The sequence below is a fragment of the Salmo trutta genome, chromosome 29, assembly GCF_901001165.1.
Source record: "Salmo trutta chromosome 29, fSalTru1.1, whole genome shotgun sequence".
Lineage (NCBI taxonomy): Eukaryota > Metazoa > Chordata > Actinopteri > Salmoniformes > Salmonidae > Salmo > Salmo trutta.
Window position 1 is genome coordinate 11,968,086 of NC_042985.1, and position 24,362 is coordinate 11,992,447.

General features: G+C 46.1%; 1 protein-coding gene and 1 pseudogene across 1 annotated transcript; one reads left to right on the forward strand and one right to left on the reverse strand.

Annotated features, from left to right (window-relative positions):
- LOC115166928 (protein CDKN2AIP homolog A-like) lies at window positions 1–5,488 on the reverse strand. Its single transcript, XM_029720868.1, has 4 exons — window positions 5,412–5,488; window positions 4,299–4,548; window positions 3,605–3,720; window positions 1–2,734 (listed from the first exon to the last, which is right to left on the reverse strand). The coding sequence occupies exons 2-4, from the start codon at window positions 4,544–4,546 to the stop codon at window positions 2,193–2,195; spliced, it is 906 nt and encodes a 301-aa protein (XP_029576728.1). The 5' UTR covers window positions 4,547–4,548; window positions 5,412–5,488; the 3' UTR covers window positions 1–2,192.
- Window positions 5,023–24,362, forward strand: part of LOC115166926 (gamma-tubulin complex component 4-like) — a 23,721-nt pseudogene continuing 4,381 nt past the window's right edge.

The window sequence follows — 24,362 nt, forward strand, 5'->3', positions numbered from 1 at the left end:
TTCTTTAAATTATTTTTATTTACAAAAATATAGAAACAGGGACCGCTCATAGAAATGTAAAGTGTCACTAAATATCGTGGCCATTTACACATCAACGCAACCCATTTCAATTCATTCAGCTTTGAAAAGCAAAACATTACAGCAGCAATCTTCCATCGATGATTTTTGAATGTAAAGACTCAAGCACAATCAAACATATCAATCAATTCTATGAACCTGGCTTAACACCAATCATCTGCTTTAGAATGATTGAATCAATTAATAAACATAACAAAAACGGACATTTTCTCAACAGCTTTCCTCACACAAAATAGAACCGAGTGGTTTTAAATGAATGTCAAAGTCCCATCATCAACAAGATCTACATCATGCAGAACAACTAAACAAGATGCCTCCGTTTGTATTCAGACAAACACACTGAGTTATAATAGTGACAATGCATTCTACTGTGAACAGAAAACAACAGTTGAAATAATGATTCTGTCATAGAGGACTTGTGCATTTTAAATACTAGAGCCTGTGTTATATTATCAAAAGTATACCTCATTCTCATTCCATGACTAACTTTGTAACTTCATTAAACAAAAAAGCATAACATTTGAAATGTGATCACTCAGGGAGATTTGGAGCATCAATTGAAAACTGGAATGACGAGCCACACAGGGTTAATTAGTTGCATGTTATTAACGGTATTGATAAACGGTAGAAATGTCCCTCGTTTAGTGGTCGGGTTGTTAATCAGATAGCTGATTAAATGGCTTGAGGGTCAGACCGAGTGCAGCCGCACACATCCACTATAGTCCTGAGCTAGGTGTAGGGTTAAGTTGCACCTAGAGGCTGATCCTGGGTCAGTTTAGCATTTTCCCCACTAATGGCTACGGTTAGGATTGAGGGAGAGGAAGCTGATCCTAGATCTAAGGGGAACTTCACCCCGGAACCCTGAGCTAGAGGACATAGAAGGAAAGTGCATGGTGTGACTATAGACCCAAGCAAAGGGAGGGAAAATGTGGTGACATTTTGTAAACCACACCCTTACGAACTGTGTACATTTCTCCATTGTGGTAGGCAGCAGACAGGCACAACTGATACTAAAAGGGACTAAACTTCTTACCATCCCCACTCTGAAGGAATCCAAATGATCTATGGAACAAGAACTGGGTATACGCTCCTCAAGAATAATAAAAGCGTAAAAACTACTAAGTGGTGGTGATGATGCATTGAGTCCATCCATTCAGTGGTACTGTATGACTCATAGAGCAGCTCCATTCAAACCCACACAACTTCTAAATACCAGGGCCATGTTCATTAGGGCACACAGTAGCAAAACGTTTTGGAACAGAAAACTGAAATTAGCATTTATTATTGGACAAGTCCAGGAGAGGTAGTTCCTCCCAGTTAGGGATGTGCATGGTTATTTGAATATTCGAACAGACGTTAGTATTCGAATACTTGTGTGAGAAGAAAGAAATATAGGCCTATTTTACACAGAAAAATATTTTTCTAAATTAAAATATCCATGGGACATTGTTACACACAAGGATATACCATGGCATTTCAAATTATTAATTTAATAAAACAACTAACTTTTTATGTTGTTTTTATGAAGTGCACAGCGCACCCCATAAAAAGACCGGCAGCCGACCGGTAGCCGTGTGTAGCTTGTTGTTTATGTTGGCCAATCAAAGTGGAAAAGAGGCTAAATGTGTAACAAGTGGAATGAAAGTTCACTTATGCAATGCAAGATGGAATAAAATTACTAAATTAAAAGTTAGTGAAATGAGAAAGAATAATGGGGTTGGGGAAAAAGCGCAGCATGTGGCCTCAATTAGCCTAGCTAGCTATAGCTGGCTAGCTTCTCTAGGCTACTCCAGTTAAGACAGGCACTGTTATATAGGATAATAAATAAAATTGAATTGCCTTGGTGTCTCTCTCTCTCCCTCCATCCATCCATCTGTTCGCCCCCTCTGCAGCTGCAGCAATAGAGCGCCAGCCTCTCTCCCTCCCGCAGCAGTGCAAAGGTAAAAAACAATAACACATGTATTTTGAATATCTGACAAAAATTCATTATATTATTCAAATTGTGAAATTATTTCAAACCCCCATCCCTACGTCCCCATTTTACTAAATTTTGGTGCCTACTGAACATGACCCTGGAAAGGCCCCCGGAGGATACTCTATGACTCATGGCTGTGCTACGACGGCCCGTCTCCCTGCTGCTCTGGCTGGAAGGGGTAGCTGATAGCGGGAGGGAAGCCCGGGTTCCTGGGCTGATCATCCAGCAGCACCAGATCCTCTACATCCCTACCATTGAACCGCCGGCGGCAGATCTTCACCGTCACCTTGCGCCCCTGGAAGGCCTTGAGGGCCTCCTTGGATGCCATGGTCCTAGCGGCCGCCTCGTCACGCCCATAGCCCGTGCCCAGATAGACTGTCTGGCAGCGCAGCTCGCACACCTGGCCCTCCTTCTGGGTGCGTGCCGCCGGCAGGTCGGGGATGTCCTTCAGGGGCACAAAGACGCAGCTCAGGCTCTCTTTGGACGACTCAGTACAGGCACGCAGGATCTCAAAGTGGTCCAGGTTGGGGCCGAAGCCCCCTGCCGACACCAGCTTCCACGCCACAGCCTTGTAGAGGCGGTTGAAGAAGGGCTGGTGCTCGGCAGGCGCCTGCGGGGGTGGGCCCTGCTTGAAGGGGTTCCCAGGCTTGGCTCGCTTGGCGCAGCTGTCGTCGTCGCCCCCTGAGAATCAGCGAGATAAAAGACAACTGAGTAGGGATTCTTCCCGGCAACACTGGCTTCACCTGCAGAGGACAGATTCCAGCGGTGTGAGGGAGGCGTCGGATAGGCAGTGTTTACTTCAAGGCCATTTGGCCAAAACAAAAGCAGCAGAAAAAATACTGCTGTATGATTAATCTAACCGTAACAATGTAGAATATGTTTGATGGAAGTACAGAACTTTTCTCACTTTAATTGTCCCACAAATATACAGAAATGGATATACAGCATCATGGTAATTGCCGTTCAGTGTATTGAATCACTTCCATGAGTTAAGTCCCGTGTAGCTCAGTTGGTAGAGCATGGTGTTTGCAACGCCAGGGTTGTGGGTTCGATTCCCACGGGGGACCAGTACGGAGAAAAAAAATTATGGAATGTATGTTATGTATGCATTCACTACTGTAAGTCGCTCTGGATAAGAGCGTCTGCTAAATGACTAAAAATGTTAACAATACTGTACAACCCTGAAGCAAAGACAGGCCATTGGTCAAAGACAGGCCATTTGTTTTGTAGGGCTATAATATTAGCATCAATTAAAACGTTTAAAGTTGGACTCTAAACTATACAAGGAATCTAAACTTTAAATAGTTTCAAATCCAAATGAAATCAACGTTTATTGATCAAGTGCACAGGATACAGGTGTAAACAGTACAGTGAAATACTTACTTGCTAACTCTCCTCAACAATACAGTACAATATCAATCAAGGATCAAATGTCAAACAAAGTCCTAAATAACAAGTAGTAATAAAAATTAGAAGGGGGAAAAAGTAATAAAAACTAGTTATGAGAAGTTTGTACACAACTGAACATACAGTAGGATTTCAGCATCATACCTGCAGTCTTCTTTCCTTTCCCCATGATTTCATCTCTGGTCTTTCGAACTGGAGCATCATTGACAACGACTCCATCTGCCATTTCCTTGATCCTGTCCATGACAGGTTGAGGGTATCTGCAAAACAACACAGTCAGAAGAAGACTAACTTCCCCTGTGGACAGTTGACCCTGGTCTTTTTTCTTTTTTTTTCTACATTGGTTTGCTTTTTTGGAATACTGTAGTAGTTTTTCATTCTGATTGGTCCAAACTGGAAAGTATATGTTCTAGTGTTGAATGATTTTTAACCAGAAGCTATGGAAGAGCACCAGCAGCACCCCCCATTGTAACTCTAACTAATACTCTTTTCACACTATCAACAGTGCTGACCCCAAGCATACTGTGCTGGCTGGGATATTTCCTTCTCACTGTCCTTTCCAGCAGGTTTTCAATTACTATGGTGGATGCATAACCAGGCCATTGCAGCTCAGCTCGTCTCTGTAGTATAGGCCAGTTAACAGATGCTTTTATCCAGATAGACTTACAGTAATATGTGCATACATTTTGTGTGAAGTGTGAAAATTATATTACAGTAACGTCCACATCAAAATCCATTACAACTAAGTTCCTCTATCCATTCCTCAAACATAGCCTGTTTGAAATCTAGTTGACAAGACAGCACAAACAGATCTGGGACCAGGCTACAATACACATACCTGCAGCCCAAGAAGATGTGGTTGGCCCAGCATATGGACAGTGAGAGCAGCCTGTCCAGACTGGGGCTGGGGAAGCCCGGCTGGATTGTGGGGAACGTCTCCATGTTCCTCAGGAAAAACTCTCGTCTGGCGTGCCACTGCTTGTTGGTCTCATGCACTCCTCGGAGCGACTCCACCCACTCGACCAGGTGAGGGTTCTGGTCCAGGTACTCTGAAACAATGTCCTCGCCACTCCTCCCCTCCGCCATCACTGTAACACAGAGCAGAGACACAGGACACAATGTGTTAGGCTATATCAGTGTTACAGTGACTAGAGGAAAAAACAGGCTACTCAAGACCCGAATCAAATCAGCTGATTTGATGGGAAATGATATACCACACTAAGCCCAGTGTGTTTTGTGTTCTGTTTGTCATGTTTTTCTAGAGGCACGGCATCAACAGATTCATCAGGCACTGGAAGCTGTTGCTGTTCTATGACAGTTATAACGACAGAAATATGGTTATAGCCAGAGTGCTTCACCTGCAATGTGTCAGCAGCGGCTTGTTAAGGGGGAATATTATAACGCTACGGAAGCTGAAGTAGTCGTCTTCTGACATATTTTCAAGTCACTGCTGACATCTATTCTTTGTGATTATTGTCATCACTGCCTACCAAGCAACTTCGAGATTGTGGGGAGAGGGTGATTTAGCTATCATAACAAATATCACGTAACGTTAGTAGGGCCAAATCAGAAAACCGCTCGTTTACGGAAGTCAATGTTGGTTTGTTGCAATGCCAGTTGTCTAACATTACAGTCTCTGTTGTTACTAGCTAACTCATAATCAGAAGTTAATCCAAACAGATCATTCAGTGATTAACTTAACATCAACCGGGTTAATATATTTTACCTAGCTAGCCATCCTCCAATGCGGCTAGCCAGATAGCTAGCATTGAATTAGCATAAGACTTTAAAACAAACGCCGGGTATTAGCCTAGCTAGCAAACACAACAAACGTATGTTGGTGGCTGCACTACGGCAACGTTAGCTTTATTTGAGCAACATATGGATAACTATATCGTAGAAAGTTGCAGAATATATTTTATTGATAGCAAATATACAGTTCAGAACGAACCTCGAGCTGTCCAGGCAGCGCCGTTGCTGTATGAGTCATGACCAGTGATGCAAACAAGTTGGCTGTCGAACTACAACTTCCACACGATTGCGCAACAACAGACACCACAGGTTTTTGATCAAAGATATAGCTACTTCGAGACAATTTATATATATGTTGGGGGTTTTAGATAGCAAATAGTGATCATTACAGTAGCTAAATCAATCGTACAAGGGAAGAAAACGTTTAATTAATTTATGTGGAAACCAAAGAAAAGACTACAATTCCCATAATTCTTCACCCTCGTCATTGAAACGTCATCGGGTTGCGGCGGCGACAGGATCGGCGGTGTTGTGATTGAATGACAGGCTCAACACTGCAATTTATGTAAACTTTGACCTGATATCCGATTTTAAGTTAATTAAAATGATTCACGAGCTCTTGTTGGCGTTAAGTGGTTACCCTGGGACTATATTCACATGGAACAAACGGACAGGTTTACAGGTATATCGGGGTAACGTTACCTACCTAACTACAGTACAGAGCTAGCTCTACAAAGTACAACCACCTCTGCAAGAAGCTGGCTAGCTATGTTCATCTTTTTTTTTCTCAAGGAGCTAGCTAGTACAACTAGCTAGTAACCTTATGAATTGTTTTATTTTCTGCCTTTGTTGGCACCCATCACTAGTTTTTTTCTATTGTTGCTGTATGTACACTTCACTGTAGTTTTGTTTAGTGACTGGTGGTAAGTGTGACATGCATCCTACTGAACCTTTTAGCCGAGTTTTCTCAACTCCACGATGTACATATAGCTAACTGAACCGTAGTTCAAGAATGCACTGTTAAGGAGTTGTGAGTAAGGGGTTAACTGAACCTCTGCTCCTCCTGTAGGTCTCTCAGGACCTGCCCTTTCTCCATCCCAGTGAGACCAGTGTCCTGAACCGCCTCTGCAAACTGGGATCCGATTACATTCGCTTCACAGAGTTCATAGAGCAACACACAGGCCATGTCCACCAGCAGGTGAGATAAATACCCAGAAGATGGGGGGCCAAAAGCATTTTCCTCTTCTCACATCCTTCATTACACCTGCAATAACATCTGCTAAAAATGTGTATGTGACCAATAAAATGTGATCTGATTTGGAAGCGAGGAGATTGTTGAAGGATATCTGGGGTTCCTTCTTCTCCAATGTTCTCTCTGCTTATCTCTTACTTTTTGATAAGGTGAGGACTTGAGGAAAACTACAATTGAAGCTCGATCTACTCAGGCTTTTATAAAACTAGCCAGCTTCAATTAGCTTCACATTCCAGCTCAGACTTCATCAGTACTACAACGGTGGATGTTGCTCGTCCGCATGCCGCTAACTCTAGCCGGCATGTAACTACACGTGCATGTCGCATGTTGCTGGTCGAACGCCAAACTCTTCATTGAGACAATGCTGAAACATCAATCCATGGGAGAGTCAGTGCCACATTTTCATTTTTGCCGAAATTAACATGAAAGATAAGTTATCTTGCAAATTCAGCAGGCTATGATGTGAAATAGGCTAATAATGCTGTCTTTGATGTGCTTTGGTGTGCTTATCAATGCACTCAATCACCTTTTTTTCCCAATCCTATAAGTAAAAATGTTTTTTAGTCATGCCAAAGTTTTACTGTGGGTGAACTTTCAAATGCATCTTGTCATTACTAAATGTGTAATGTGATGGGTGTTTTAATATTCTTTATTTTTTACAGAAATGTTTGATTAATTACATATTTAATCGCTCAAAACAACTGGGAACTCGTAAATCTCAGAATTCCGACTTCAGTGCCTTCAAAACAACTGGGAATTTTGAAAAAAATTTGCTCAGACTGGGGAAAAATCGATTTGAATGATCATCCAACTCAGAATTCCAACTCGGGCCTTTTTCTAAAAGTCAGACTTTCCAACCTTAGATCACTGACGTCATGATTTGACCTCATATTTAGCCGTGTTTCTAGTTGTTTTGAACGTGGCATCAGACACTTTATTCAGGATAAATATAGTAAGCCCTGAGTTAGCCTACCCCAGAGCAGGTTAGTTCTGAAGGATTCATTGCCATAGAAATTTACCTGGCTAAAAGGTGAGCCTCTTTCATCTGACCGGTTATTCCAAGTTGAACAAATTTACTTTGCTAACTCCTCAAACCTGATTCGTCGTATACCTCTCTGGACTAAAAAGCCAACTCAATGGAGAATCTCCATTGAAAATGCTTTTTAGTGCAGAATTACACTTAATCTGTGTCCGGGAAACCAGTCCTTAGATAGGTTTATATTTATATATCCTGATTAACTGGTTAAATTCTGTGAGAGTCAGTGACAATGAATCTAAACCAACTTTAGAGCGAGTGCCATGTGTTGTTGTTTTTTAGATTGAGATGTACTAATATTACCGCAAATACTAATCAGATATAGCTAAATACTATAGTCTTAACAAGCTCTGATTGTACTTTGCAGGAGCACCACTCCATTCAGACAAACCAGGCTGGACTCAATGGGGTTTACCTGCGGGCTTTCTGCACAGGACTGGACTCCATGCTACAGCCTTATAGACAGGCTCTCCTGGACCTCGAACAAGAGGTAGCAAAGATCATTTACAAAATGCATTGTAGCACTAATTAATACAATGCACATTCATAATCAATCCCACTATTGTCCTCTTCATTGCAGTTTCTTGGTGACCCGCATCTCTCCATATCTCATGTGAATTATATGTTGGATCAGGTAATGCCAGTTACTGTTTTTACTAGTTTTGCTGATTTAGATTTGCTTGTTATACATTTGAAGTAGAATTAATTGTTTTAGACCTTTAAAGCTGGAATCCTTAATGGTGAAACAGTTTAGGATATTACAACAACAAAAAAGTTACTGCAAGCTACAAACACTGTTTCCCCCTCGAACATCATTACACACGTGATAAAACAGAACAATATGCACTGCACTTATTTTCTTTGACCACGCTGCTCGACGCACCTCACCTCCATTTCATCCACAAAACAAAAACAATAACAAAGGTGCCGGGGGTGTACAGTGGCGCTGCCACCCTTCCACCCCCCCCCCTGATTGGAGTAAACTAACGGACAAAAATACTTCCACTGCTACTTTCGCTCACATGTACTGTACATGTAGTTAACTAATTATACATATATTCCTAATTTCCTCTTTCTACAAGTGCTGAATTTCAACAACAGCATCCAATCCAGACAGTGGTGCTGTTTCCCCTAATGCGGATTCCATCTTTAAATGTGAACTTTCACACCTACAGTCACAAGAACCACAGTATCTATCAATATTTCATGAATGGAATTAGGAAATAAAATATTCATATAACAATATACCCTAGTCATTTTATGTAATCATGTTGTTCTTCTCCAGTTTCAGTTGCTGTTTCCCTCTGTTATGGTGGTGGTGGAGACAATAAAGTCCCAGAAGGTTAAGGGCATTACAGTGGAGACAATACAGTCCCAGAAGGTAAGGGCATTACAATGGAGACAAGACAAAAGTCCCAGAAGGTAAGGGCATTACAATGGAGACAAGACAAAAGTCCCAGAAGGTGAGGGCATTACAATGGAGACAAGACAAAAGTCCCAGAAGGTGAGGGCATTACAATGGAGACAAGACAATAGTCCTAGAAGGTGAGGGCATTACAATGGAGACAAGACAAAAGTCCTAGAAGGTGAGGGCATTACAATGGAGACAAGACAAAAGTCCTAGAAGGTAAAGGGCATTACAATGGAGACAAGACAATAGTCCTAGAAGGTAAAGGGCATTACAATGGAGACAAGACAATACAGTCCCAGAAGGTGAGGGCATTACAGTGGAGATGAGACAGTCCCAGAAGGTAAGGGCATTACAGTGGAGACAATACAGTCCCAGAAGGTGAGGGCATTACAATGGAGACAAGACAATAGTCCTAGAAGGTAAAGGGCATTACAATGGAGACAAGACAATAGTCCCAGAAGGTAAGGGCATTACAGTGGAGATGAGACAGTCCCAGAAGGTGAGGGCATTGCAATGGAGACGAGACAATACAGTCCCAGAAGGTGAGGGCATTGCAATGGAGACGAGACAATACAGTCCCAGAAGGTGAGGGCATTGCAATGGAGACGAGACAATACAGTCCCAGAAGGTGAGGGCATTGCAATGGAGACGAGACAATACAGTCCCAGAAGGTGAGGGCATTGCAATGGAGACGAGACAATACAGTCCCAGAAGGTGAGGGCATTGCAATGGAGACGAGACAATACAGTCCCAGAAGGTGAGGGCATTGCAATGGAGACGAGACAATACAGTCCCAGAAGGTGAGGGCATTACAATGGAGACAATACAGTCCCAGAAGGTGAGGGCATTACAATGGAGACAATACAGTCCCAGAAGGTGAGGGCATTACAATGGAGACAATACAGCCCCAGAAGGTGAGGGCATTACAATGGAGACAAGACAATAGTCCCAGAAGGTAAGGGCATTACAATGGAGATGAGACAATAGTCCCAGAAGGTGAGGGCATTACAATGGAGACAATACAGTCCCAGAAGGTGAGGGCATTACAGTGGAGACGAGACAGTCCCAGAAGGTAAGGGCATTACAATGGAGACAAGACAATAGTCCCAGAAGGTGAGGGCATTACAATGGAGACAAGACAATAGTCCCGGAAGGTGAGGGCATTACAATGGAGATGAGACAGTCCCAGAAGGTAAGGGCATTACAATGGAGACAAGACAATAGTCCCAGAAGGTAAGGACATTACAATGGAGATAAGACAATACAGTCCCAGAAGGTGAGGGCATTACAATGGAGACACAAGTATTCACTCTCCTTCTGATATGACTGAGAAATCACACAAACACAATTACTTTGGAGGAAATGATTTAAGACACTCATTAAGCACTTTTCATACACCCATAGCGCTCTCCAAATACTATTTATCTTCTCAAAGTCTAAAGGTCAACACATTTCTGATGTGCCTTAGTTTAGAATGTTTCTGTAAGAGTACCATCTTTCTCCCAATTTAAAGTTCATTATGGTGGCTGCGGTTGTACAGGGGCACAAAGTTGTCACAGCGCTCAGGGCAGAGTGCATCATGGGTAGGCACAGTTGAATCAATTAGTGTGGAATATGGAAATGAGGTCATATCCTGTCTGGCCTAATTAGATCCACGGCTGTCAGATCCTGGAGACGGTGTACAAGCACAGCTGTGGAGGTCTGCCCCCTGTACGCATGGCCCTGGAGAAGTAAGTTACGGCCACAACTTTTGATTGAAAAAGTTAAGTTAGCCTCTTCTAGAAGCTTTATGCATTGTTTATGCTATTACTTGGATCTATGCTGCATGTGTGGTGTCATCCTGAAACTGATGCTGCAAAGTGAAATATGCATGTCATATTTCCAGGCAAAACCTGAAGGGGGTTTTGAATTCTCTGTGATTTTACAATGGTAAGATGCTGGGGTGTGTTTTTCTTAAATGTGTTATTTCACCCCTGGATAAATGATTCCCATGACACGTCATCTCCTCCTACACATAAACACTTGAATCTATACTGATACCTGGCTGGTGTTTCTTAGGGCAACGCAACATAAAGGATCTCTCTGCTGTCTGTCTGTCTACTCAGGATCCTGGCGGTGTGCCACGGGGTGATGTACAAGCAGCTGGCGGCGTGGATGCTGCACGGTCTGCTGCTGGACCAGAGTGAGGAGTTCTATGTGAAGCAGGGGCCCAGCGCTGGAGGGGCCGCCGCCAACCAGGAGGAGGACGAGGAGGACTTGGGGATTGGAGGCCTCAGCGGTAAACAGCTGAAAGAACTACAGGACCTGGTGAGAGCTCTTATGCTAAGATTCAGGATCAGCTTTTATATTCCTCAAATCTTAACTGGCTGATCTAAGGTAAGAGGCAAAACTGATTCTAAATCAGCATCTATTGGCAATTGCATCCATGTTTCCAGCTGAGAGAACTACAGAATCTAGTGAGATGGAGGGTAGAAGTTTCCCTTGGGCACAGCTTCAGGTTCAGTTTATATCTTCCCCCAAATGTCTATGGGTAATTTCATACTACTTCATACCTTGGCACTTTATCTGTCCACTTGGATTTGAAGTGCTTGCACCACTACTGTTAGAGTAAAGATTGTAGGATGGATAAGATCTAAAAGTCATGTGTATGCTCTTCCAGTCAGTTACAGGAAGCTGATTTGGGTCATGTTCATAAGGCACAAAGCAGGGAAAAACTAACTGAAACAGGGAGTGAGTACCCAGACTGGTCCAATAAGACATGCTCATTTTCGTTTTCTGTTTGAAAATGTTTTCCGTTGCGTGCCCTAATGAACGATGCTGTTGTCTGTATTCCGTTGTAGAGGCTGATAGAGGAAGAGAACATGCTGGCTCCGTCCCTGCAGCAGTTCTCTCTGCGGGCTGAGATGCTGCCCTCCTACGTCCCCATCCGCGTGGCTGAGAAGATCCTCTTCGTGGGGGAGTCCGTCCAGATGTTTGAGAACCACAACCACAGCCCGTCCAGAGCTGGTGAGAACCTGGTCCACACATGTACCTTCGTTATTAGCTGTAGCTACGTTTCACGTTGACTTGTTAATGATTTAGCTACAGTAGGGAAACAGTAGAGGGAGGAGAAAGGGAGCGTTTTCTGTCTTTTCACCCTCACCCAGGTAAGCACCATTAGCATTATTGCAGACTTTGGCATCTATTTGGTTTGCAACAAAAACACCAAACTATCTCGCAGAGCACTACTTCAATGTAACATATTGCGACAATATCACTTCAGGAGATCCACTTTCAACTTGGAATGAAAGATTTTGGAAGATTTGATGGATCATGTTTTGCTCCCTCTGTGTGTGTTTGTTTCCAGGCTCTATACTGAAGCACCAGGAGGACATGTTTGCTACAGAGCTGCACCGTCTCAAACAGCAGCCCCTCTTCAGCCTAGTGGACTTTGAGAACCTCATAGACGGCATCCGCAGCACCGTGGCAGAGGTGGGCTTCGCACTTCAACATATCTGAGGAAATGTCAGATATGTGTTTGTAATGTCTGCTGCAACTTCCCACTATCAGCTGGACAAAAAGGTCCTGTTCTTCTATTCAGTTGACATTAGGGTCCCATTCATCTCAATAACTCCATACATTAGGCATCGGTATGTGAATCCAATCAACAGTTGATGAATGAATGTATCCTTCTATTTGCAGCACCTGTGGACATTAATGGTGGAGGAATCTGATCTCCTGGGGCAACTGAAGGTTTGTATTTGGACTATCTAGCTGTGACAGTTTACAGTTGATTTCAGATTGTTAGTGGTCATGTTTGAGCTCGACTACATTTCTGTCGGACTGCTCAGAATCACTTATCTACAAATCCCCTTGCATCTCAAATAACTACTCCTTATGTGATCAAGATTAGTGATTCTGTGCCTCGCCTTGTTAAAACTGACCCCGCAAACACGCCGTTTCTCTTTCCCTGTAGATCATAAAGGACTTTTACCTGTTGGGCCGTGGCGCGCTGTACCAGGTGTTCATTGACCACGCTCAGCACATGCTCAAGACCCCGCCCACGCCTGTCACTGAACACGGTATGTTTACAGGTCCAGGATCAGTTTACTCTAACAGACATCTAAACTTGATAGCACATTCTACCTCCTAAGGGCCAACTTCATCTTATGGAAAATTCCCCCTTTATTCAATCAAAAACCATGGTCTTGTTGGAATACTTAAAAATGCAGTTTAAACTGGATCCTAACTTCCTCCCTTCCTTGAAGTCACTGATCTAACACTGTGGCTAGGTCAAAGTAGGGGTTCCAGTAAATATCTTTCACATTTACATTTAAGTCATTTAGCAGACGCTCTTATCCAGAGCAACTTACAAATTGGTGCATTCACCATATGATATCCAGTGGAACAACCACTTTACAATAGTGCATCTAAATCTTTTAGGGGGGGGGGTTAGAAGGATTACTTTATCCTATCCCAGGTATTCCTTAAAGAGGTGGGGTTTCAGGTGTCTCCGGAAGGTGGTGATTGACTCCGCTGTCCTGGCGTCGTGAGGGAGCTTGTTTCACCATTGGGGTGCCAGAGCAGCGAACAGTTTTGACCAAAACAATCATTTCTGATCGTTGTTATTCCAAGGAAGGAAGGAAGGAAGGAAGGAAGGAAGGAAGGAAGGAAGGAAGGAAGGAAGGAAGGAAGGAAGGAAGGAAGGAAGGAAGGAAGGATATGAACAGGTCCATGTCTATTGCAGTTATTCTTTGGATCTAACCGTGGCTGTTTTCTCCACCCCTCCTTCCACAGACGTAAATGTGGCCTTTCCCACAAGGTGCTGCTGGACGACAACAACCTCCTGCCTCTCCTGCACCTCACCATCGACTACCAGGGGAAGGAGAGCAAAGGTTTGTTCCTCAGAATGGCTTTTCATTGGAGCAGAAACCCTCCACTAGGAGATCTAACTGTATGTTTAACTAGAGCTGCTTAGAGTTCTCTTTTCACTCCCTACTAGACCTGGGTTCAGTACATGTTTATTTGAGTATTTTGTTTTTTGAAATGCTTATTTTCAGTGTATTTTATAATACATGCCAATACATTAAGTGTAGTTCCAAATGCATTCCAATATTCAGCTAGTTGTATTTTCAAAGAAAATATTTACTTTGAAATGTCTTTTGAATGTAATTGAAATACCCTAAATAGTATTTGAACACAGGTCTGCTCCCTACTACCCCATGGCCCTAACTTACTCTTCCATGTTTACAGATCTGTAATGTGTTATCAATATGGCGGAAGGTCCACCATGACACTTCTCATACCTTCTCATACCATTCAGATCTGTAAATATGGAAAGGTCAGGGCCAAGGGGAAGGGGTAAGGAACATATTGGGACCGGCGGCTGTGTGCTCCAGTATATTTTCCTGTAACCAGTTGCTGCCATCTGGTGGCTAACTAAGACAGTCTATGGCTGCCTGTCTTGGTCATCTCTCCTTCATCTCTCCTTCATCTCTCCTGCTATAACCTGGGAACACCAGATGGGAGAAGGCAATCTGATGGATGAGTACTGGAAAGTCACCAGAAGGAAAGCAGATGACAAAAGAAGGCTATTGAACTTGGCACCCTAATCCACATAATAGTGCACTATTTTTCACAAAGTTCTGGTCAAAAGTAGTGCACTTCATAGGGAATAGGGTGCTATTTGGGATGATCCATTCTTCTATGTCTTCTACCCAGTGTGTGCCATCTTGTGAACAATGCGATGGAGTGGATCAGATGATGTGGGCAGAGTGGAGAGAGGAATGGAGTGTGTGGAATTTAAAAAAATAAAGAACATGTAGGATCGTTGGCTTTCTCTCCCAATTGCGCTCCGGTACCGTTCAGCCACGACCTCTGGCCGTGCTCCGTCCACCATCTTTCATTTCCTTCATCACCGTTCTTTTATTAAGGTCTATTCTGTTGTATTTATTTAGCCTACCCCACCACTAATGCACAGAGATGTTGATATGAGTCGACCAAGAAATATGTCACAGGCCGTATAATTGATGACAAGACAACCAATGGGGCCATGCAGCAGCAACAGAGACGTTTTGGTTTCTATATAGGCTATTGTTAAAAAATAGTCTAAGTTTGTAACATTACTAAAGTTGTCTATCAAGTGTAAAATGTGAGTTCAACAGAACCAGTTATAACTGACGTATCTGATCATCAATAGATTAGAGAAAAAGCTTTTTGTTTTTAACACAGTGGCCACAACCGATCACCTAGGTAGGTCCTTGTTTAGTAGCCTATGTTGAACCTTCTATAACAGCCTACTTCAAAAACAAATGGTACATAGTCACAGAAGTATATGGGGTGTTTGTTAAATTCTTTTTAACCAAAAAATGAATGGAGTGAATTTGGAGCAGCAGGTTTATTTGTTTCTTCCTGTGAGCGTTTATTTTTGTATTTTTAGCAGAGCAGTTGAAAGGATGTTGGCGGCAGGGTGGTTAACAAAGACTGTTCTGTGAGCGATGAGTGAGATTTCAAACCGCTCAACTCTGCTGACATACTCTGGTGTAGAGCCATCCTGTGGCTAACGGTATGATTGTGTTCTCAGATGCCACAGGGACCAGGGAAGGGGCCACTCCCCCACAGGAGTCCTCCCCCAGGGAGGTGCCCCCTACGGGCTGGGCTGCTCTGGACTTGGCCTACAAGGTCCAGTGGCCCCTGCACATCCTCTTCACCCCTGCCGTCCTGGAGAAGTGAGTATTGTACAGCAGGCAACGCCTGCCTCCCAAATGGTCCCTTATTCCCTATATAGTGCACTACTTTTGACCAGGGCCCAATGTGATCGCTGCAGGGCCCGTAACAGTGGAGAAGTTTAGCCTCGTGCTTCAATGCTCTTGGTAGTTATGGAAATCGACACGATATTGCTTTTTACTTTGTGCATTGCTGACTCTACCTTTAACATGAAGTGATATCCATTAGCAAATGTTTGTGCAAACAGACAATGGAATATTTTAACATTACACTTTCAGTTTATTAGGTACACCCGTTCACAAAAATGGATCTCTCCTACAGACAGTGAGTCACGTGGCTGTGGCTTGCTATATAAAGCAGGCAGACAGGCATCGAAGCATTCAGTTACTGTTGGATTGAACGTTAGAATAGGCACTTTGAGCATGGTATGATCGTCGCTGCCAGGCGCGCCGGATCCAGTACCTCAGAATGGGATTTTCAGGCATAACAGTGTCTAGGGTTTACAGAGAATGGTGCGACAAACACAAAACATCCAGTCAGCGGCAGTCCTGTGGGCAAAAACTGCTCGTTGATGAGAGAGGTTGAAGAAGAATGGTAACCATTGTTTGTACCTTCATGTTTTTGTGTTGCATTCCTCACAAGTTCTCTGTTCATATAACTTCTTTTTATTTTCCTTATGATCAGTTGTGTCCGATTCAGTTTAGACTTAGTGTCAGTTTCAGGAAGATCTCTATGACCGTGTCCCAGGTATAATGTAATATCCATGACCGTGTCCCAGGTATAATGTAATATCCATGGCCGTGTCCCAGGTATAATGTAATATCCATGGCCGTGTCCCAGGTATAATGTAATATCCATGACCGTGTCCCAGGTATAATGTAATATCCATGACCGTGTCCCAGGTATAAAGTAAAATCAATGACCGTGTCCCGTCCCCCAGGTATAATGTGATATCCACGACCGTCCCCCAGGTATAATGTGATATTCATGACCTTGTCCCGTCCCCCAGGTATAATGTGATATCCATGACCGTGTCCCAGGTATAATGTAAAATCAATGACCGTGTCCTGTCCCCCAGGTATAATGTGATATTCATGACCGTGTCCCGTCCCCCAGGTATAATGTGATATCCATGACCGTGTCCCAGGTATAATGTGATATCCATGACCGTGTCCTGTCCCCCAGGTATAATGTGATATTCATGACCGTGTCCCGTCCCCCAGGTATAATGTGATATCCATGACCGTGTCCCAGGTATAATGTGATATCCACGACCGTGTCCCGTCCCCCAGGTATAATGTGATATTCACGACCGTGTCCCAGGTATAATGTGATATTCACGACCGTGTCCCGTCCCCCAGGTATAATGTGATATTCACGACCGTGTCCTGTCCCCCAGGTATAATGTGATATCCATGACCGTGTCCCGTCCCCCAGGTATAATGTGATATTCATGACCGTGTCCCGTCCCCCAGGTATAATGTGATATACACGACCGTGTCCTGTCCCCCAGGTATAATGTGATATCCACGACCGTGTCCCGTCCCCCAGGTATAATGTGATATCCATGACCGTGTCCTAGGTATAATGTGATATTCACGACCGTGTCCCGTCCCCCAGGTATAATGTGATATTCACGACCGTGTCCTGTCCCCCAGGTATAATGTGATATCCATGACCGTGTCCCGTCCCCCAGGTATAATGTGATATTCATGACCGTGTCCCGTCCCCCAGGTATAATGTGATATCCACGACCGTGTCCTGTCCCCCAGGTATAATGTGATATCCACGACCGTGTCCCGTCCCCCAGGTATAATGTGATATCCATGACCGTGTCCTAGGTATAATGTGATATTCACGACCGTGTCCCGTCCCCCAGGTATAATGTGATATTCACGACCGTGTCCTGTCCCCCAAGTATAATGTGATATCCACGACCGTGTCCTGTCCCCCAGGTATAATGTGATATCCATGACCGTGTCCCGTCCCCCAGGTATAATGTGATATTCATGACCGTGTCCCGTCCCCCAGGTATAATGTGATATTCACGACCGTGTACCGTCCCCCAGGTATAATGTGATATTCACGACCGTGTCACGTCCCCCAGGTATAATGTGATATTCATGACCGTCTCCCGTCCCCCAGGTATAATGTGATATTCACGACCGTGTCCCATCCCCCAGGTATAATGTGATATTCATGACCGTGTCCCGTCCCCCAGGTATAATGTGATATCCACGACCGTGTCCCAGGTATAATGTGATATCCACGACCGTGTCCCAGGTATAATGTGATATCCACGACCGTGTCCCGTCCCCCAGGTATAATGTGATATTCACGACCGTGTCCTGTCCCCCAGGTATAATGTGATATCCACGACCGTGTCCCGTCCCCCAGGTATAATGTGATATTCATGACCGTGTCCTGTCCTCCAGGTATAATGTGATATTCACGACCGTGTCCTGTCCCCCAGGTATAATGTGATATCCACGACCGTGTCCCGTCCCCCAGGTACAATGTGATATTCACGACCGTGTCCTGTCCCCCAGGTATAATGTGATATTCATGACCGTGTCCCGTCCCCCAGGTATAATGTGATATCCACGACCGTGTCCCAGGTATAATGTGATATCCACGACCGTGTCCCGTCCCCCAGGTATAATGTGATATTCACGACCGTGTCCTGTCCCCCAGGTATAATGTGATATCCACGACCGTGTCCCGTCCCCCAGGTATAATGTGATATTCACGACCGTGTCCCGTCCCCCAGGTATAATGTGATATTCATGACCGTGTCCTGTCCCCCAGGTATAATGTGATATCCACGACCGTGTCCTGTCCCCCAGGTATAATGTGATATCCACGACCGTGTCCCGTCCCCCAGGTATGTGATATTCACGACCGTGTCCTGTCCCCCAGGTATAATGTGATATTCACGACCGTGTCCCGTCCCCCAGGTATAATGTGATATTCACGACCGTGTCCCGTCCCCCAGGTATAATGTGATATTCATGACCGTGTCCCGTCCCCCAGGTATAATGTGATATTCACGACCGTGTCCCAGGTATAATGTGATATCCACGACCGTGTCCCAGGTATAATGTGATATCCACGACCGTGTCCCAGGTATAACGTGATATCCACGACCGTGTCCCGTCCCCCAGGTATAATGTGATATTCACGACCGTGTCCTGTCCCCCAGGTATAATGTGATATCCACGACCGTGTCCCGTCCCCCAGGTATAATGTGATATTCACGACCGTGTCCTGTCCCCCAGGTATAATGTGATATTCACGACCGTGTCCTGTCCCCCAGGTATGTGATATTCACGACCGTGTCCTGTCCCCCAGGTATAATGTGATATTCACGACCGTGTCCTATTCCCCAGGTATAATGTGATATTCACGACCGTGTCCTGTCCCCCAGGTATAATGTGATATTCACGACCGTGTCCTATTCCCCAGGTATAATGTGATATTCACGACCGTGTCCTGTTCCCCAGGTATAATGTAATATCCACGACCGTGTCCTGTCCCCCAGGTATAATGTGATATTCATGACCGTGTCCCGTCCCCCAGGTATAATGTGATATTCATGACCGTGTCCCGTCCCCCAGGTATAATGTGATATTCATGACCGTGTCCCGTCCCCCAGGTATAATGTGATATTCATGACCGTGTCCTGTCCCCCAGGTATAATGTGATATTCATGACCTTGTCCCGTCCCCCAGGTATAATGTGATATCCATGACCGTGTCCCAGGTATAATGTGATATTCACGACCGTGTCCTGTTCCCCAGGTATAATGTGATATCCACGACCGTGTCCCGTCCCCCAGGTATAATGTGATATTCATGACCGTGTCCCGTCCCCCAGGTATAATGTGATATTCATGACCGTGTCCCGTCCCCCAGGTATAATGTGATATTCATGACCGTGTCCCGTCCCCCAGGTATAATGTGATATTCACGACCGTGTCCCAGGTATAATGTGATATCCACGACCGTGTCCCAGGTATAATGTGATATCCACGACCGTGTCCTGTCCCCCAGGTATAATGTGATATCCACGACCGTGTCCCGTCCCCCAGGTATAATGTGATATCCACGACCGTGTCCCGTCCCCCAGGTATAATGTGATATTCACGACCGTGTCCTGTCCCCCAGGTATAATGTGATATCCACGACCGTGTCCCGTCCCCCAGGTATAATGTGATATCCATGACCGTGTCCCAGGTATAATGTAATATTCACGACCGTGTCCCAGGTATAATGTGATATCCACGACCGTGTCCCGTCCCCCAGGTATAATGTTATATTCATGACCGTGTCCCGTCCCCCAGGTATAATGTGATATTCATGACCGTGTCCCGTCCCCCAGGTATAATGTGATATCCACGACCGTGTCCTATTTCCCAGGTATAATGTGATATTCTATACCGTGTCCTGTCCCCCAGGTATAATGTGATATTCACGACCGTGTCCTGTCCCCCAGGTATAATGTGATATTCACGACCGTGTCCCATCCCCCAGGTATAATGTGATATCCACGACCGTGTCCCGTCCCCCAGGTATAATGTGATATTCACGACCGTGTCCCGTCCCCCAGGTATAATGTGATATCCACGACCGTGTCCCGTCCCCCAGGTATAATGTGATATCCACGACCGTGTCCCGTCCCCCAGGTATAATGTGATATCCACGACCGTGTCCCGTCCCCCAGGTATAATGTGATGTCCACGACCGTGTCCCGTCCCCCAGGTATAATGTGATATCCACGACCGTGTCCCAGGTATAATGTGATATTCACGACCGTGTCCCAGGTATAATGTGATATTCACGACCGTGTCCCAGGTATAATGTGATATCCACAACCGTGTCCTGTCCCCCAGGTATAATGTGATATTCATGACCGTGTCCCGTCCCCCAGGTATAATGTGATATTCATGACCGTGTCCTCTCCCCCAGGTATAATGTGATATTCACGACCGTGTCCCGTCCCCCAGGTATAATGTGATATTCCCGACCGTGTCCCAGGTATTTTGTGATATCCACGACCGTGTCCTGTCCCCCAGGTATAATGTGATATTCACGACCGTGTCCTGTCCCCCAGGTATAATGTGATATTCATGACCGTGTCCCGTCCCCCAGGTATAATGTGATATTCATGACCGTGTCCTGTCCCCCAGGTATAATGTGATATTCACGACCGTGTCCCGTCCCCCAGGTATAATGTGATATCCACAACCGTGTCCCGTCCCCCAGGTATAATGTGATATTCACGACCGTGTCCTGTCCCCCAGGTATAATGTGATATTCATGACCGTGTCCTGTCCCCCAGGTATAATGTGATATTCATGACCGTGTCCCATCCCCCAGGTATAATGTGTAATTTCGTTACCTGCTGAGTGTACGGCGGGTGCAGTCTGAGCTGCAGCCCTGCTGGGCTCTACAGATGCAGGTGAAACACCTCACATCTAACCAGACAGACACTGTGAAGTGGAGGCTACTCAACCACATGGCTTTCCTGGTGGACAATCTGCAGTACTACCTACAGGTGATTATATCTACAGGAAATGACATCTGTCATTTAGCAGACACTGTTACAGTAGTGAGTGCATACGTTTTCATACTGGTCCCCCATGGGAATCGAACCCACAACCCTGGCTTTCCAAGTGCCATGCTCTACCAACTGAGCCACACGGATACACAACCCCGTGTCATCTGTACATCTAAAGACTAAGTACTGTACAGTGCATCTGGTCTGTTTGGAAGAATAGAGTCGTAGTAAAGACAAGACTGTATAGTGTTTTTACCTGTTCATATTCAGCTTGGGGAGGACATTTCAGAGGCTCAAGGCACCACACTCAGTTTACCATGGCCATATTCATGCAAACAAGCATTCCTTTCCTTTGTTCTACAACTACAAAGCACATTTGTTTTTGCTGCTCGGGCCCTCTTTTTGTTAAACTGGTCCCATATCTGTATAGCCAGCTCAAAGGTGGTCATAGGAGTTGGCAAGACAACACATCTATTTCTAGGACCAGGCTATGAATGACCTTGTTGTTGGTGCCATATTTGTCACATGGCTGTGCTGCTCCTCTCTCTCCTCCTCCCTCAGGTGGACGTGCTGGAGTCTCAGTTCTCTCAGCTGCTGCAGCAGATCAACTCCACCAGAGACTTTGAGAGCATCCGGCTGGCCCACGACCACTTCCTTACCAATCTGCTAGCACAGTCCTTCATCCTGCTCAAGCCGGTTAGCGTCTCAATTTATTAGCATTTGACATGAATACAATGTTGCAGTAATTTAAGGCCACTTCAACGTCTTCTTTATTGCAGTCACGTTATGCAGATGATCAGATTGCCATGTCACTTTGATATGGTTCCTGACAAGGTGACCACTTACCTGACCCAATGGCGCAATGCGACTGAATGAAGACAACATTGACGGTGTTATTGCGCGTTGTGTGCTAATCATGCATTGTTGTCAGTTGGAGGTGAACAACACTATCAAATTAGGATTCAGCCTTGAATGACCACTTAGCTATAGTTTCCCATTCATTTTAGAATTTCGTCCAATGTCTTCTCTCCTACCCCAGGTGTTCCACTGTCTGAATGAGATCCTGGAGCGGTGTCATAACTTCTGCTCATTGGTCAGCCAGAACGTGGCTCCGCTGGATGAGAGAGGAACAGCCCAACTGGACATCTTGGTCAAGGTAAGGCTGTCTGCTAGAACGGCTAACAATAACCTTTCACCCATTGTCACGCCTATATTATAGTAATTGCTTGTAATCGTTGGTGCTAGCTAAATGGCCAATGCAAACAATGAAGTACTTCGTCTGTAATTTCAGGGTTTCAGTCGTCAGTCCTTCCTGCTCTTCAAGATCCTGTCAGGCGTCAGAAACCACCAGATCAACTCTGACCTGGCTCAGCTGCTGCTCAGGCTGGACTACAACAAGTACTACACCCAGTCAGGAGGCACCCTGGGCAGGTAGGGACCTGACACTACACCCAGTCAGGAGGCACCCTGGGCAGGTAGGGACCTGACACTACACCCAGTCAGGAGGCACCCTGGGCAGGTAGGGACCTGACACTACACCCAGTCAGGAGGCACCCTGGGCAGGTAGGGACCTGACACTACACCCAGTCAGGAGGCACCCTGGGCAGGTAGGGACCTGACACTACACCCAGTCAGGAGGCACCCTGGGCAGGTAGGGACCAGACACTACACCCAGTCAGGAGGCACCCTGGGAGGTAGGGACCTGACACTACACCCAGTCAGGAGGCACCCTGGGCAGGTAGGGACCTGACACTACACCCAGTCAGGAGGCACCCTGGGCAGGTAGGGACCTGACACTACACCCAGTCAGGAGGCACCCTGGGCAGGTAGGGACCTGACACTACACCCAGTCAGGAGGCACCCTGGGCAGGTAGGGACCTGACACTACACCCAGTCAGGAGGCACCCTGGGCAGGTAGGGACCTGACACTACACCCAGTCAGGAGGCACCCTGGGCAGGTAGGGACCTGACACTACACCCAGTCAGGAGGCACCCTGGGCAGGTAGGGACCTGACACTACACCCAGTCAGGAGGCACCCTGGGCAGGTAGGGACCTGACACTACACCCAGTCAGGAGGCACCCTGGGCAGGTAGGGACCAGACACTACACCCAGTCAGGAGGCACCCTGGGCAGGTAGGGACCTGACACTACACCCAGTCAGGAGGCACCCTGGGCAGGTAGGGACCTGACACTACACCCAGTCAGGAGGCACCCTGGGCAGGTAGGGACCAGACATGACACTACACCCTGGGCAGGTAAGGACCTGACACTACACCCAGTCAGGAGGCACCCTGGGCAGGTAGGGACCTGACACTACACCCAGTCAGGAGGCACCCTGGGCAGGTAGGGACCTGACACTACACCCAGTCAGGAGGCACCCTGGGCAGGTAGGGACCTGACACTACACCCAGTCAGGAGGCACCCTGGGCAGGTAGGGACCTGACACTACACCCAGTCAGGAGGCACCCTGGGCAGGTAGGGACCTGACACTACACCCAGTCAGGAGGCACCCTGGGCAGGTAGGGACCTGACACTACACCCAGTCAGGAGGCACCCTGGGCAGGTAGGGACCTGACACTACACCCAGTCAGGAGGCACCCTGGGCAGGTAGGGACCTGACACTACACCCAGTCAGGAGGCACCCTGGGCAGGTAGGGACCAGACACTACACCCAGTCAGGAGGCACCCTGGGCAGGTAGGGACCTGACACTACACCCAGTCAGGAGGCACCCTGGGCAGGTAGGGACCTGACACTACACCCAGTCAGGAGGCACCCTGGGCAGGTAGGGACCAGACATGACACTACACTACACCCTGGGCAGGTAGGGACCTGACATGACACTACACTACACCCTGGGCAGGTAGGGACCAGACATGACACTACACTACACCCTGGGCAGGTAGGGACCTGACATGACACTACACTACACCCTGGGCAGGTAGGGACCAGACATGACACTACACTACACCCTGGGCAGGTAGGGACCAGACATGACACTACACTACACCCTGGGCAGGTAGGGACCTGACATGACACTACACTACACCCTGGGCAGGTAGGGACCAGACATGACACTACACTACACCCTGGGCAGGTAGGGACCTGACATGACACTACACTACACCCTGGGCAGGTAGGGACCAGACATGACACTACACTACACCCTGGGCAGGTAGGGACCTGAC